General features: G+C 38.4%; 1 protein-coding gene and 1 pseudogene across 4 annotated transcripts in view; one reads left to right on the forward strand and one right to left on the reverse strand.

Moving 5' to 3' along the window:
- The window catches only part of LOC100713414 (L-lactate dehydrogenase C chain), a 42,421-nt gene that overhangs the window by 10,301 nt on the left and 14,641 nt on the right, over positions 1 to 17,479 (reverse strand). For all 4 annotated transcript variants that reach the window (XM_063256822.1, XM_063256819.1, XM_023563960.2 and 1 more), the window contains 2 exons: positions 10,418 to 10,535; positions 4,002 to 4,125 (listed from right to left, as the gene is read on the reverse strand). In XM_063256822.1, coding sequence (XP_063112892.1) covers positions 4,002 to 4,125; positions 10,418 to 10,535 — 242 coding nt within the window. The remainder of the gene's footprint in view (positions 1 to 4,001; positions 4,126 to 10,417; positions 10,536 to 17,479) is intronic.
- Positions 6,235 to 7,380, forward strand: LOC111755998 (protein FAM76A-like; annotated as a pseudogene).

A 17,479-nucleotide genomic window follows, 5' to 3' on the forward strand; every position in this document is an offset into this window, starting at 1 on the left:
TGAACCAGTATATGGTCTATTTTGGAGAATGTCCTGTGTGCAGCTGAGAAGAATATGTATTCTGATGTTGTGGGGTGGAATATAGTATAGACGTCTACTAAGTCCATTTGCTCAAAAGTTTGATTTAGTTTTAATATTTCATTATTCCTTTTTGGTCTAGTTGATCTGACTTTTTTTTTTCTTTTGTATTTTTGTATTTTTACCGGTACCAGGGATCAAACTCATGACCACACTCTTGCAAGGCAGGCACTTATGCTGCTGAGCTAAATCCCCAGCCCCTTGATCTGACTTTTTGTAACAGTGGGGTGTTGAGGTCTCCCAATACAATTGTATTAGGGCTTATTTGATTTTTCATGTCAATTATTGTTTTATATAGCTGGATACACTGGTATTTGTTGTATATATATTTATTATTGTTATCTCTTCCTCTTGGATTGTTCCCTTTACTAGGATGTAGTGACCTTCTTTATCTCTGTTATTCTTGGCTTGAAATTTACTTTGTCTGCAAATAGAATAGCTACACCTGCTTTTTTCTGGCTATTACATGGACTATTCTTTTCTATTCCTTGATTTTTAGTTTATGAATTCCTTTTTTAATTAAATGTATTTCTTATAAGCAGTGTATTGTTGGATCTTGCTTCTTGATCCAGTCTTCCAGTCTGCCATTAATATTGATGGTTATAACCGATATGTATTCACTTATCTTATCATGTTATTTTCCTGTTGTTGCCGCCCTCCCACCTTATACACTCCTCCCTCTAATTCTTTGCCTTGCCTGCTGGATTCCTTCTGTTGGGGTTCATGGAGCTGTAGTCCTTATCTTTTTCTAGAATGTCCTTTAGAACATTTTGGAGTGCTGGTTTGGTGGTCATAAACTTCCTCAGATGTTGCCATGAAAGTATCTTATTTCTTTATCAGTTTTGAAAGATAGTTTTACATGGTACATCAATCAGACTGAAAATTATTTTTCTTTAGAACTTGGAATATTTCACTCCAAGCTCCCCTTGACTTCAGAGGTTGTGCTGAAAAGTCATCTGTGATTCTGATGTGCTTTCCTTTATAGGCGATTTGTTTCCTTTCCCTAACAGCTTTTAAAATTCTTCTCTTGTGTTGAATTTCTGGAATCTTGACTATGATATGCCTGGCTATAGAATTTTTTTTTTAGCATGGCTAATTAGAGTTCTATGTGCCTCGTTTATCTATATGTCAAATTCTTTTTCTCTACCAGGAAAGTTTTGTGCTATGGTGTCTGTGAACACTTTCTTAACATCATTTGTAGTACCTCTAGCTTTTTCATTGACTTCAATCAATATTAAGTTATTCTTCTTTGTCTTACCTAGCAGCTGCTGGATTGATATCTCATAGTCCCTTGCTATTTTTGAGAAATCTTTCTTTTCCTGATCACTAACTGCAAGTTCATCTTCAATTTCTGAGATCCTGTCTTCTGTTTTGTGTATTTTCAGTGGAATTTTTATTCTCCTGGATATCTGCTTGAATCTGCCTTATTGATTCCATTTGTTTTATATGCTGAGCTTCCATCTATTTTTTTTTTCTTTAACTGCTCTAGCATCACTAAGCCTGGTCTTTATCTAAGAGATTATTTCTGATTTCATTTTTCCCAGAGCTTCATTCAATTGCTTTGTTGTTACCACTTTCAGATTGTCCCACTACACTGCCCTCTGGATTTGCCTTTGGTGAACTTGATGCATTGATGCATGTTTAAGTGTATTTTCATTTTTTCTTTCTTTTTTAGCTTAATTCCTGGGGTGATGCTTATAAATTATCTATATTGGGTTGTTTTATTGCTAGTATTTATGATCCCTAGTTGATGACTACTTCTCTCAGGTATCTTTCAGGAGCAGCTGGTTTTGGGTTTGAGTCTGTTGAAAGATTTTACCTCTTCAGTTTTTGGAGATGAGAAGTTGTTGGTTGTTTGGCCCAGTCCCTGGTACTGTGCCAATGTTTTCTGTAACCCTTAGTCAGTCTCAGTCATGGAATACCAGGACCAACAGCTGTTTAGAACAATTATGTCAATTTTGACTATAGTGGTACCAATAGCATCAAACACATCCTAGAGAATGACAAACTGAGCTAACCCTTAATTTGCCATTTTTAACCATATGAATTAGGTTTGTGGTTGTATAACAAAATCTAAAACCAGAAAATTATATTCAGTATACAAGTTAGTTTTGCCCTCAGGGGTTAAAATTTAAAATGGATTAAGGAGAAAATAGAGAAGTGTAAGAAAAGCAAGAGATTAGTAAGGTTAGAGGACAAAGGGGAATCACACCACCTTGGAAACTGGTGCAGAAGACTGAAGGAAAAGAGAAATGTAAGAAATAAAAGGACAAACAGAACAGAACCACAACCACAGAGAGGCTAGGAACTACTTTCACACTCATAAAAACAATATCCAACAATGAAGGAGAAAGAAAGCAGGAAAATAAGTCCACTTCCAGGGTTCTCTCTGGTTTCACTATTAGACAGCCTTATCGAGACAGAGTCATGATTTGTGTAAATTTCTCCCAGCAAGCCAGCAGTAGTTTTTTTGGCAGGGTAGTTGATAATCTGAAGCAGGTTTGCCTCAGGACCAGACTCACTGGGCTTGCTGCTGTCTAAGCAATTTCCATGGGTCTGAGCCCAGCTGGGATCTGCTAGATAGAGCTGAAAGCAGTTCTGGGTTCTGAGCTCAGCCAACCAGTCTCCAAAATGGCTCCAGTTAATCACTCTCTCCTGTGGGAGGGCTAAATCCTCTGTACTCACTGCCAACCAGTACAGTCCCTCCTGCCTGCTGCTTCCCTCCAATACCATGTCTCTCTGCAGAGGCCTCTGGGGCCGCCAGCCATCATCATCACCCTGGGTCTGCAGGTTTTAACTGCTCCTCTCATGCAGTGAGTTCAGTCTCAGGGAGAAGGCACACCCAGCTACCTCCTTCATTGGAGTTTCTCTCTTCACTCTCTCAGTGGGCTTCAATCCATACTTCAAATTCTTCCTGGGTTCAGTGGATCCACTTCCCTCTTTTTTTCTCTCTCACAATGCTATATTCCAGTGTCTGGATGGTGATTCTCAAAAAGCCTGTTTACTCTGCTCCTTAGTGCTCCACCATCTTGGTTCTTCCTCAGCCTTCACTTTCTGGAAGTGAAGCTTTACTCTTTATGTGAGGACCCAAAAAGTTTTTAGTGGCCTGATCACTATCTTCTTCAGCCTCACCAATCACTCTCCTTTTGCTCCCTGAACTTCAGAACAGGACTTCTTTCTGGATTCCCACGCACCCTCTACTTACATCTACCTAAGACACCCTGCACGAGTGTCTCTCCTTCTTGGAATATTAGTTCAGCCCTCCAACTGAATTCTCACTCACTATTTGGATCAGGTCACATTTTACTTCCTAGGAAGTCTTTCCTAACTACCAATTATGCCTCTTCACCAGAGTAGCTAAGACTCTTGTTGAATATCTTTAACTCTTTGTAGATTTTCATTATAGTACTTATCACCACTTATTGTTTACTTTTAAAATTGTTTTATTAAGTCTTATCTTTCATTAAATTCAGGGGGTAATAAGGAATTTTTTTAGTGTTGGGAATTGAACACAGAGAGTACTGAGCTACATCCTCAGCCCTTTTTATGTTTATGTATTATTTATTTAGTTTTTTTTTTTAAACAGGTTCTTGTTATATAATTCAGGCTGGTCTTAAACTTGTAGCAATCCTCTTGCTTTAGCCTCCTGAGTGCTAGGATTAGAGGCATGCATCACCACACCAAGCTTAGTTTTTAAAATTTTCGGACAAAGCCTGTCTAAATTGCTCAGACTTCGCCTGAACTTTCTCCTTCCTCAGGCTTCCAAGAGCTGAGACTGCAGGGGTACACTACCATACCCAGAGAGGTCTGTCCTTTCTATTCATCTTTATACCCTCCACATCTTGTAGAATACCTAACATACAGAAGAGGCTCAATAAGTATTAGAGGAAACAATGATAAATGAATTTTTAATTTAAGCCTACCTTAACCAGAGTGGAAACTGGATGCACTTTCCTAAGATTTTTCAAAATTGTTCCAGCCAGATTTGTTACAGACAATCCAATGGCCCACGAGGTATAGCCCTTCAGCTTGATCACCTCATAGGCACTGTAGTCACAGAAAGGAAGGAAACAAAATTTAGGAGAAATCAACTCAGAGAAACCATAATAGTCTTCAAGCATCTATTTTGAATTAATTGATACGTCAATGTCACTGTATTAAAATTTCTCAGAGATTTCTTTTAGAAATGATTTATAAATTATTATACTATTGTGGTATCTTAAATATAATAGTCTCACAGATTTTCATGATTCACAGAGTCAATTCAACTTTGTTTAATCATAAAGATGAAATACAAGGACAGATGTGCCAATCAGGATAAACCTAGTTTTTATTATTTATTTGGTCTTGTTGAGAAGGGTCGTGCTGTACAGTTCAGGCTGGCCTTGAGCTCACTTTGTAGCCTAGGCTGGTCTTGAACTCGCAATAATCCTCCTGCCTCAGGCTCCCGAGTGCTGGGATTACAGGCATGAACCACCATGCCGGGCAAACCTAGTTTTTAATATTTTTGTACTGTTGCTAAAATATCCAAACATAGAATCTGATTACCAAGGGGCTGGGTAATCAGATTCAGCAGCATAGCACCTGCCTTGCAAGCACAAGGTCTTGAGTTCAATCCCCAGTACCAAAAAAAAAAAGAAAGAAAAAAGAATCTGATTACCTTGAAAGTTACAATATATATCTCTCTGATTATTTAAAACTGTTACTGATATGCTGATATAACTTCATATAGTTATAATCTGTGTATGTATTTCTCCTAAGAATGTATTTTCAAATGAATAATATGTAATGCAAAAATATTTGTAATATATTTTCAAAGAAAAATAGAATAGTCTTTTGAAATATTAGGCATTTTTTTCTATGTTATAAAAACATAAATTTTATGGGAACTTTAGAATTATATCAACATGAGTTATTAATAGTGATCTTTTTTTGTAAAAGGCTTACAGGTAAGCTTATGTTTTTCTGAATTTACATATTTTCTACAATACATACACACTGTACTTTCATGTTGCCACCCACAGTGACCTGAGGATTAGACAGTCAAACTTACAGGACAAGAGGTTTTTAATTTAGTACTAAGTTTATTTAACTTTGAGAAACAATACAGGAAACAGGATCTGCAGCATCATCGTTCATATCAGGAGATCTTATAACCACCCAGGCACAATTTTAAGGCCCCACAAGTGCACATAATGCATTTGGTTGCATAAGGCTGGAGCATACATGGACAACCTCGGCACAGCGAGACTGATCCAGCACTATGCCATTCTGCTGTCCTGTGATTTGACTGTAGATTCAAAAGCATGGCCACTATTTGAGGCCATGCTGATTTGATAAGTACTCTAAGGAATAAGAGTTCAGTGATACAGGCCTTGCCTGGGATGAACAAATTCCTAATACTGTCATTTAAAAAAATGTTTTAAGATCTTCATTTCAGGGGCTGGGGATTTAGCTCAGCGGCATAAGCGCCTGTCTTGCAAGCAGGCAGTCGTGAGTTTGATCCCCGGTACCGATAAAAAGGAAAAAGACAAAAAAAAAAAAAAAAAAAAAAAAGAAGAAAGGGAAATCCTGCCTAGTAATGAGTTGGTTGATGGTATGCCACCTGTGAGTTAAAATAAAGCTCTGTGGTAGATCATGGGAACAGATATTATCAGTGGAAGCTGGAGGACGTATTTTTCTCTCAGGAAATCATAAAAATGGATTGAAAGGGGAAGAAACTTGGGAAAAATGGCTAAAAACACAATCCATTAGTTGCTATTTACCGTACTGATGAAAATAAAACTTTGGGGCCAGGAGTTTAGCTCAGCAGCATAAGCACCCGCCTGGAAAGCATGAGGTCATGATACCAAAAACAAAAAAAGAAAATTTCTGGCGTGAGTACGACTGGGGCTAGACATAGTAGCACTGTATGCTTGCACCAAGTGCCACCAGCGCTTCTCTTTGAGGCACTGTCTCAGGGGCAGCTGTTATGCAAGGAATGTCAGGTTACACACCCTGTTGTGAAGGACACCTACAGGAGGACTAAGTACCAGCAGGAGAAAAAAACCAATATAATATGTAAGAAGTGTGCTGAGAATGTACAATTTTGTTCCCAGTACTCAGGAGGCTGATGCAGAAGGATCATTGCAAATTCAAGACCAGGTTGGGCTGCAAAGTAGCTGAGGCCAGCCTGAACTGCATTACGAGACTTGTCTCAAAAAGATGAAGGAAAAAAAAAAAAAAAAGAATGTACAGTTGTATAAAAGCCTAAGGCTGGGGATTTAGCTCAGTGGTATAAGCACCTGCCTGTAAGTGCGAGGTCAGGAGCTCGATCCAGGGTACCAAAAAAAGAAAACAAGAAGTTGTATGGAAGCCCAAACCTTGCCAGTATTGTAACATAACTGTAGCATTTACTGGCAATAAATGCCAGTGCCACAAATTCAGAGAAGCATGGGCTGCCAGATTCTTATGAACAGTGCAAATAGCAGAAGATGATGGATGGAACGAAGGGAAATAGTAGACGGGAACTGCTGTGCTGGCTGTGCACACTTTCACACCATAGTGCCCTTCAGAAGCCTAAAGAGCAGTGGTGGCAGTCTTTATTACAGCCAGAAGACACTTTCTGCATCTTCAGCTCAAAATGAAACCCCAAAGAACAAAATCCAAGTTTGAGTCAATCACAACTAATGGAGACAGCTTTTCCCAGACCTGGCTCTGGGCTCTCCAGGCCTGACCACTTGGTCATCATCAGGCAACTGAAGCAGGAGGTGGCTGCTCTGATGATGTTATATCAAAAGGATCAGATGACTTTAGAGAAAAAAAGATTACAGAGTTCAAGGCTGATTTTCAGTACCAGGAATCTCAGGTGAGGCTCAAGAAGAACCAAATAGAGAAAACCCACAAGGAGTCACAGAACAATTGCAGGCCAAAAACTGAGAGCCCCTGAAGCAGGCAGCTGGCTGTCCAAGAGCAAGAAGTCTGCAGTCAGGAGCTATAGCCTCTCCATGAAAGCCCACAGGGCTGCTCTCCAGCAACGGCAGATGGGATCACCTCAGTCAGTGTTGGAGACCTGGCTGTTCTTGGGGAACTTCAAGCTGTCTTAATGATTCTATTTTTTAGTTTTTATCCTCCTTTGTGCAGTTATTAGGGCTCAATGGAAACACCTGGTCTGCGCAGGCTTGTGACTGCATGCTTGCATGTCTGGGTGTCAGGCTCGCCTCTTTTTTTCTCTAGTCCTGCTCCTTCCACTCTTCCTCTTCTCCTCCTCTCTCCCTTTCTTTCTCTTCTCCCCTTGCCTTCTCTTCTCTCCTCTGCCTTCTTCCCTCCCCTTCTCCCTCTCCTCCTCCCGCTCCCCCCCCCTTTCTATTTTTTTTCTTTTTTCTTTTTATCGGTACCGGGGATCGAACTCATGAGTGCCTGCTTGCAAGGCAGGCACTTATGCCACTGAGCTAAATCCCCAGCCCCTCTCTTTCTGTTTTGATACTGCTCTTTGTTCTTTTGTGTGGTAACTGCTCAGTGAGTGTTACGTGCAGGATGACTACTTTCTGTCCATCACTGCGTCCTGCCATACCTATGAGCAAACAGATTGGCACTTGTGCAACTATGTTATTGTGGCATTATTTTTTTTTATTTATTTATTTATTTTTTTTTTTACTTTCTTGAGACAGATTTTCACTACACAGTTCAGGCTGGACTTGAACACACTATGTAGCCCAGACTGGCCTTGATCGCAGCAATCCTCCTGCCACAGCCTCTTGAGTGCTGGGATTACAGGCATGCCTGGTCATGCCTGGCTTTTGTGGCACTATTTACAATAGGTAAGATGGAGTCAACCTAGATGCCCATCAACAATAAAGGAAATACCATGCCTATATACATAACTGGGCATTATTCCTCCATAAAGAATGAAATACTATGCCTTACAGGAAGTGATTGAAACTGGAGGACATTATTGAAGCAAAATAAACCAAACACATAAAGCTACCGAATCTTCCTAGGCACTCATCAGTGGGCAAATGTATATAGACAAAGGGTCTTCTTATTCAGCCATAAAGAAGACTTGAATTTCTTCCATTTGCAGCAAAATGGATGTAACTGGAGGCTGTGATCTTAAGTGAAATAAGCCAGACACAAGAAGACAAATACCCCGTGTTACCTTTCATATATGGAAGTTACAAAAATATTCCACATAAATGTAGAATACTGAATAGTGATTACTAGAGGTTGGAAAGTAGGAGGTAGGAAAGGAAGGATGAGTAAAGGGAGGTTGGATTTTTTGTAAACAACCCTTGTTTGTTTGTTTGGGAACAGGGTCTCACTATGTAGTGCAGGCTGACCTTGAATTCACCATGAAACCCAGCACATATTCCCAGTACGTCATGCCCACATTCAGCATGGGGAGCTGGTAATGTTCACCACACATCTCAGTCCTTTTTCATCCTCTTCCTCCTTCCTTCGCCCTCCCCCGTCTCTTGATCCCCTTCCCATTTGAGAAAGGTCTATCTCATTGCTTCCTATTGTCTACCTTTTATTTCCTCTATCTATATTTTGGTTTTCTCACATAGAAAAACTATGTGACATTTAAGTTTGTGTGTGATTTATTTCCCTTAACATATGGTCTCAAGGTTGCATCCATTCTCCCATACAATTCAAGTTATCCTTCTTTATGGCAGAGTAGTGCTCAAACTGATCCACACCATAAAGTGAATGCCATGTTAGGACTGAAAAGCCACTGTATGAAATCATAATGTCATTCCCCTGCAACCGTGGATTAGGTACTAAGAAATTAGATGCCAATAATGTGAAAACAAGTTTTAGATACTAATAGAAGTATCCTAATCTGTTTCTAAGTGTAGATCTAAACAGTGACTGGTAAATACTTTAAATTTTGGATATTGCAGATGTGAAAAGACTCATCAGAATAATTTCTGACCTGTAACATGTGGTTCTGCTTGTGGATTGTTACAGTGCAGCTCTTAAACTTCCCTCAGGGCTGGAGATACAGCTCGGAGGTAGAGCACCTGCCTAGCACTCATAGGCCTAGTGAATTCCGAGTGCCATAAAAAATAAAGTCCTCAGATGTCCTCCCATAGAATCCTGTGTCAAAAGCCTCGTTCTCAGTGGATGGCTGTCTTAGGAGTTATGGAAACTCTAGGAGATGGGGCCGCATGGAGGAAATAGGTCACTGGAAATGTGCCCTGGAATATCTTGTTCACCAGTTTCTCTCTCTTCTTTTCCCTTCCCTTCTTTTCTCCCTCTCCTCCTTTCTCCCCTCTCCCCCTTTCCTCTCCTTTACATGCCTATAATACCAACACTCAGAGGCTCATGCAGGAGAATTGCAAGTTTGAGGCCAGTCTAGGATACTTAAGAGTTCAAAGCCTGAACTACATAGCTAGATCGTGTTTCAAAAAACTCAGAAAAAAACTAACTTTTCAAACTAACAAGTCAGTTAGAGAATACAAACTTACCATAATCATTTTTTTGTTCTATTATTTCACTTTTCAATTCCATGTCCCATTTCTTATACATTTTTTTCCCCTTTTTATCGGTACCAGGGATTGAACTCACGACTGCCTGCTTGCAAGGCAGGTGCTTATGCCGCTGAGCTAAATCCCCAGCCCCTTCTTATACATTTTCACTAGGTTGTTATCACAAGTCTACATAAAGAAGACTTCCAAAAACGAGTTTTAAATTTTGTGGCTTTTACTAATATGCAATGTGGCTGTAGACAATCATATGTGCTATTTAGGCTCCTGTACATACATTCCAACACTTCATTTATGAGAACACTTTGTTACTTTTGCATCATCTGCATTCACTTCAAGTCATATGAGCATTCAATAAGTTCCAGGTGCTGTTCTTTATGTACTAAATTTATTACTCTAACTAGTCACCCTCTAAATAGGTCCTATAATCACCTCCATTTAATAAACTGAGCATTTGATATCTTAAGTAACTTCCCTCTATAACACCACTGGTAAACAATGAAGCCAAGTTTCAAACCTGAATAACCTGGCTCCAAAATCCATGCTCTAAATCACAATGGATTACTATCTTTCAAATATACAGAAACTCCTATAAAATAAGTACTTCTTTAAAAAAAAAGACCAACAAAGTAAAACTATCCACAGTATGTCTGAATTTGAGGGTTTTCAGAAGCCTAGAGTTATTTATCTCACAAGAAGCCAAGATGAGCCATCAGCTTTTGTCTGTGACTTTTTTTGGTAATACTAGGGCTGGAATCCAGGACCTCACTATGCATGCTAGGCAAGCATTCTACCATGAGCGATAAACTCCTCCCAACATTTATTTGTGGTTCTGAATATTAAGGCATTAAGAACGTAATGAGTACTGTTACCTTTCAACAACTTGTTTATGGACAGTTTTCCACTGTTCTTTGTCTGAGTCAGTTCCTAAGTCAGGGTTCAGAGACTTTAGAGGAACACCTGCAATATTCACCCCACTCCATAAAGGCACTAAAAAAAAGGATACATGTTTAATTTATATACAATACAAAATTCTTATATATTTGTTATACACAGTATGATTTTATGTAGTATTTTAATATACTGATATACATTTGTTATTTTTATATATTTATATATAATGTGTATACACCAAATAAGCTCTGATTGCCAATATTACATCAGGTATTTAAGTTCAGAGTCCTATTTTTAAGGTAGGTTATAGCTTACATGTATATAAAGATAATTTTCAAATGGAACAAAGAGAGAATTAAAATAAATAAATTACAAAGTATTAGAAATTATGTGGCTCCTGGGGCTGGGGATTTAGCTCAGCGGCATAAGCACCTGCCTTGCAAGCAGGCAGTTGTGAGTTCGATCCCTGGTACCGATAAAAACAAAAAAAGACAAAAACAAACAAAACAAAAAAAAAGAAAATATGTGGCTCCTGAGATCCACGCCATGTTGGAACTTAGGACTCTGGGAAGCCAAGCCAGCACCTCCCCTCCCTGGTAAGTGTGGCCCACTGTAGCCCTTCCAGGGGGAGAACTAGTAGTGTCTCCTGAGATCCACACCATGTTGGAACTCAGGACTCTGGGAAGCCAAGCCAGCACCTCCCTCCCTGGTAAGCGGAGACAGGGTGGCAGACTGCAGCCCTTCCAGGGGGAGAACTAGCAGTGTCTCCTGAGATCCACGCCATGTTGGAACTCAGGACTCTGGGAAGCCAAGCCAGCACCTCCCTCCCTGGTAAGCGGAGACAGGGTGGCAGACTGCAGCCCTTCCAGGGGGAGAACTAGCAGTGTCTCCTGAGATCCACGCCATGTTGGAGCTTAGGACTCTGGGAATCCAAGCCAGCATCTCCCCTCCCTGGTAAGTGGTGGTGGTCTGGCAAACTGCAGCTCTTCCAGGGAGAGAATCAGCAGCAACTCCTGAGATCCATGCCATGTTGGAACTGAGGACACTGTGAAAGCAAATGACCATCCTGCCTCCCTGCTTAGCAATAGTGAACCTACTGCTACATGGCCTAGAGTCAAATATCCCACTTCCCCTATCCTCCTTCTCCTCCTCCTCCCCGCCCATTAGCAAGTGGGAACCAGAAATCTGAGCATCTCCTGGGAGGTTGACCATAGCAAATAAGGGGGACTTCCTTCTACCATTTCTTTGAAGGCAAATATTTTTATTACTGTTTTGCTCTTTTCTGATAAAACTGCTCTATTCAATATTCTGTTTTGATAAGTTCTATAGTGTTCTATATTTCATCTCATTTTGATATACGGGATTGAAAGAACAACTATTATAAAGATAACAAAATATACTGTGATACCTATTACTGTTATCCCGGTAACCTGCTATGAAGTTCTGTACCAATTTCACTGTACGATCTTAGTTGGCTTTATTCTGACTTGTTCTGTTGTATACTTTCAAAATAAAAATTTAAAAAAGAAAAGAAAATATGTGGTAGGGCATGGTGGTGCACACCTGTGATCCCAGCGCTTGGGAGGCTGAGGCAGGAGGATTGCTGTGAGTTCACGACAAGCCTGTTCTATATAATGAGACCCTGTCTCAAAAAACAGTGTAAAAATATGTAGTATAATTATTACTTTGAGGTATAAAAGGTATTTTAAAGCAATACAGAAATGCAGATTCCCCAAAAACAGGATAAGAAAATGAAATACTATAAGCAATTACAGAGAAAGTAACAGATTAATACCATACTTATCAACACTAGCACAGAGCTGAGTTGTAACTGTCAATGTGGTCTCATATTAAGCTAAATGATATTCTGAAACAGATAAAACTAAAGATCCTCCCATAACATTGACCAAATACTGTTGAGGAAGGAAACTGAGTCCAGAAGAGTGAGTTACATATAGGAAATAAAGAAAAGCAGTGAAACCAGCAAACATGTACTGTAGTTATGTTGGGATATGTAGTTATATATTTACACAACTTTGTGAATACAATCAGTGGACTGTATGCTTTAAATGAGTGAATTCTATGATATATGAATATCGTCTTTTGGTGGGGGATCAGACTCAGGGTTTTGTGCTTGCCAGGTGCTGCTGAGCTAAATCTCCAGCCCACGAGTGATATTTTAACAAAGCTCAAAAGCTAGGTGTGCATCAACTGCAGGGTGGATAAAAAAGATGTATTTTTATGCAATGGAATACTATTCAGCCATAAAGAATGATAAACTAGACTTTAGGACACAACTTACAGTGGAATTATTTCCCCAAAAAGCCACTCCAAATAGCTGGAAAGGACAGTCACTCTACCTGATACACAAGTACTATTTCAGGGATACAGGAAGTATGAAAAAAAATTAAGGAAAATGACACTGTCAAAGAACTATAATAACTCTTTGGTAACAACCAAAAGAAAGGAAATATACAAATTGCTTGAAATGGAATTCAAAATAATGATCCTAAAGAAAATTGATAAAGTATAAGAGAATACAAATAGAAAATTCAGTTAAGTGAGAAAAATAGAGGTCTGAAAGGAAAATTTAAGGAGATCAACATAAACATATAAGGAACTGAAGACTTTAATAAATGAAATAAAACTGCAGTAGATGGCTTAAATAGTACACTAAATCAAGCAGAAGAAAGAATTTTTAAATTTGAAGACAACTTTTGGAATAACTCAGTCAGAGGGAAGAAAAATGAAGAAAGCCTACAGAACCTAGAGGACACCACCATGCAAACAAATATTCACACTTTGAAAGTAAGAAATATGTAGAAATTCTGCTTAATAAGACATTAGCTGGAAAATTCTAGAGGCTGGGAAAGATGCAGACATTGAGATCCATGAAGCATACAGGACGGACTCCAAATAGATTCAACCCAAAGAGGCCTACTCGGTGACATATTATAACCAAACTCTCACAAATCAAACACAGGAACTGAAAATGCAGCTCAGGGGGGCTGGGGATTTAGCTCAGCGGCATAAGCACCTGCCTTGCAAGCAGGCAGTCGTGAGTTCGATCCCTGGTACCGATAAAAACAAAAAAGACAAAAAAAAAAAAGAAAGAAAATGCAGCTCAGTGGTAAAGTGCTCACCTCAAATGCATGAGGCTCTGGGTTTGATCCCCAGGTCCAAGAAAAAATATTAACAAAGAAATATTATAACTGACACTGTAAAACCACAAAGGATCATTAGAGACTACTATAATTAACAATATACCACCAAACTGAAAAATCTAGAAGACATGTTAAAATTCCTAGACACATACAATATAACAAGATTGAATCATAAAGAAATAGAAAACTCAAAACAGATCAATAATGAGTAACATGCTTGAACCAGTAATAAAAAGTCCTCTATCAAAGGAAAAAAAAAAAAACCCAAGAACTGAAGCTTCACTGCTGAATACTATCAGAAATGTAGCCCGGCATGGTGGCACACATCTATAATCCCAGCACTCGGAGGCTGAAGCAGGAACATCATTGCAAGTTTGAGACCAGCCGGGGCTATGAAGAGAGCTCAGCGCCACCTTGAGCTGCACAGTGAGACCCACTCTCAAAAAAAAAAAAAAAAAAAAAAAAGATGTAAAGAATAAACACCAATTCATCTCCAACTATTCTAAAAAAGTTAAGTAGGACAAATTCTCTCAAGAAAGACAAGAATATTCAAAGCAATCTTGAGTAAAAAGAACAAACCCAGAGCTATCAGACTACCCAATTTCCATGAAATGACCAAGAGAACTGGGGGAAACACCAAGATACTGGAGCCAGTGAGGAAGTTTTGGGTAGATCCTCAGAAGCACAGACAACAAAACTACAATAGCCAAGTGTCATTCCATCAAACAGAAAGCTTCTGCACAGCAAAGAAAACAACTAACAGGCAAGACAACATACAGAATGAGAAAATATATTTGCAAATTATATATCTTGCAAGGGCTTAAATTTCAGAATAAAGAATAGCAAAAAAATCCAACTTAAGAGGGCTGGGGATTTAGCTCAGCAGCACAAATGCCTGCTTGGCAAGTGCAAGGCTGTGACTTCGATTCCCAGTTGCAAAAAAAAAAAAAAAATCCAACTTAAAAATGGGCAAAATATTTGAACAGATATATGAAAACATGCTCAACATCACTGATCAGAGAAATATAAATCATAACTACAATGAGATGTGATCTCTCCCCAGTCAGAACAGCTATTATCAAGAAGACAAAAACAAAGAACAAAAACCAAAAAACTAAACATAGTTATGGCTGTGTGGAAAAGGGAACTCGTATCTTATTGGTAAAATATAAATTAGTATAACCATTATGGAAATGCCTCAAAACTAAAATTACAATTTCCATATAGTCCAGCAATCCTTCTGTTGGGCATATAATAACCAATGGAAAGGAAATTAATATATTAAAGAGATAATGGTATTCCTATGTTTATTGCAGTGCTGTCCACAATAGCCAAAATTTGGCATCACCCTAAATATCCTAAATATTCAGTAACAAATGAACGGATAAAGAAAAAGCAATAGGCTGAACGTGGTGGTACATACCTATAATCCTAGCATGCTGGGAATCTGAGGCAGGTAATGCTAATTACACTGATTTGATCATTATATAATATACAAAGCTATGGGATGGCTCATCACACTTTATGTGTAATTATATGTCAATTAACATTGTTTTTTTTTAATTTAAAGAAAAGGAAACAAAAAAAAATACATGGAGATAAAAAAAAAAGGGTAGAAATAATACTAAATTACAGACAAACAAAAGGTAAGAAATTGCCGGTTGATAAGTTACAAATTGTCATCTTCGAAATGGCTGTCAGGTTATAGAATTAATGTATTTAGAATGACATTCAAAAAAGTGACCCTACAAACCATTCTGCTCTATGGTCAAACAGAAGCTCCGTAATATGATTATCAGTCCCACCTATTTGTTTTACATCTCAAAGAGGGTAAGGTTAACCATATCAAAACAGAACAGAACATTTAAAAAGAAAATAAAAAACAGTTTAAAGAAATACAGATTTCAAAGCAAGTCCACTGGAGATCTTCCTTATCTAACTGTCTCTAGCTTCTTACAAATAGTTGTCCCTAACTTCACCCACTTTATATACTTATTGCATATTATAGAACTAATCAAATCATTACAGGATGATGGAGTCTTTTTAGGTCCTCAAGTTCCAAATTAGGGAAGACAATAGCAACTACCATCGCATCTCTCATTCTCTTTGTGATAGCCATCCCCATCTCTGCGTATGCTGAAGTTGAGCTGAAGAAACCAGTCCAATGTCATTCTAATCAGCAAGCAATAGATTGGTAGAATTTATATTATAATGCTACAAAATAAGCCTCGGGTTTTTCAGGTCTCTTCCTCAGAGTATTTGTTCCTATCCTCTCTGTATTATAGGGAAAACCAAGTCATAACAAGACAGCGAAACAATTTCCTAGAAAAACATGCAATGGATAAGACTTATAAAACTATAATATAGGGGCTGGGGATTTAGCTCAGCGGCATAAGCGCCTGCCTTGTAAGCAGGCAGTCATGAGTTCGATCCCTGGTACCGGTAAAAAAAAAAAAAAAAAAAAAAAAAAAAAAACTATAATATAAATGATCTTCCGTAGCTACTATGTTTTCTCTTGTTATTTTCAATAGATTTGTCCACAACACTGGCTTATTATAGTTAAACATACTATCACCTATTTTTATAAAAACTTATCTTTGACTGCATTGTAGTATTTGAGAGCTGTTACTGATTCATACCAGTATGGATATCCTTTACATCTTGTCATGCTCAGAGTAGTTTCCTCTACTTTTAGGGTTGATTCTAACACGCATACCAATTTCAAATAGGATCAGTCAAGGCCAACCAATAGTCTTATGATTCAGATACAATTAAGATCAGTCATAGTAAGACAATGTAAGTAATACAGGATTTCAGCCTAAGTCAATAGGAAAGTAAGGATAGTTACCATGGTATAACCTGCTATTTTTGGTTCTAGAGGTCTGTGTCCTCAAATCTGACATGAGTGGACAGACCAGAACAAATTTAATTCAATCTAAATATGGCACTAGGACTACTGTGTCTTTTAAATCGTTATACACCATTAGCAATGACCTCTGCTTTTTTTTTTTAAATATAGTTTCAGAGCTGTCTCTACTAAAGACTAGCTTACCGTCTCTGCCTCATGTCTGCTACTCCACTTTTCTGCTATAATTTGTCCACCTTATTCCCTCATTCCATTGTCTGCCCCGTTCACTGAGGCCTCTCTGCCACTGTAGCTGGAATCCTGATATCTCTTCCTCTCTTTCTCTGTAATGTCCTTCAGCGCTCTCTGTAGGGTTGGATTGGTGGCCACGAACTCCCACAGTTCCTCCTTGTCTTGAAAGTATCTTATTTCTTCATTAATTTTTAGAGAGAGTTTTGACGGATATATGAACTTCGGTTGCATATTTTTTTCCTTCAGGACTTGGAATATTTCTCCCCACTCCCTTCTTGACTTAAGAGTTTGTGTTGATAAGTCTGCTGTTATTTTGATAGATTTCCCGTTATAGGTAACCTGCATCTTTTCTCTGGCTGCTTTTAATATTCTGTTTTTTTGGTGGATTTCTGGGATCTCGATTATTATATGCCTAGGCGTAGATCTGTTTTGATTGTAGGTAGCTGGCGTTCTGTATGCTTCTTTTATCTGGATATCATTTCTTTTTGCTATACGTGGGAAATTTTGCTTTAATATATCTGTGAATATTTTTTGTATTTCATTTTTGGATGTTCCTGCTTCCTCACTCACATTCTTTATTCTTAGGTTATGTATCTTTTTATCATCTTCCAGTTTTAGAATTGCTTCTTTCTGGTTCCTTGTTATTTTTAAGAGGCTTTTTCTTTCACGTTCATAAGCCCTAAATCTCTCTTCAAGTTTCAGAAGGTTGTCTTTAGTTTCTGTCAAGGCATTTTGCCAATATTCAATGGAGTTTTTAGTTTCCTGATATTCTCTTTGGA

The sequence above is a fragment of the Cavia porcellus genome, unplaced genomic scaffold (assembly GCF_034190915.1).
Source record: "Cavia porcellus strain 051 isolate PalLab524CR breed Dunkin Hartley unplaced genomic scaffold, mCavPor4.1 scaffold_9, whole genome shotgun sequence".
Classification (NCBI taxonomy): domain Eukaryota; kingdom Metazoa; phylum Chordata; class Mammalia; order Rodentia; family Caviidae; genus Cavia; species Cavia porcellus.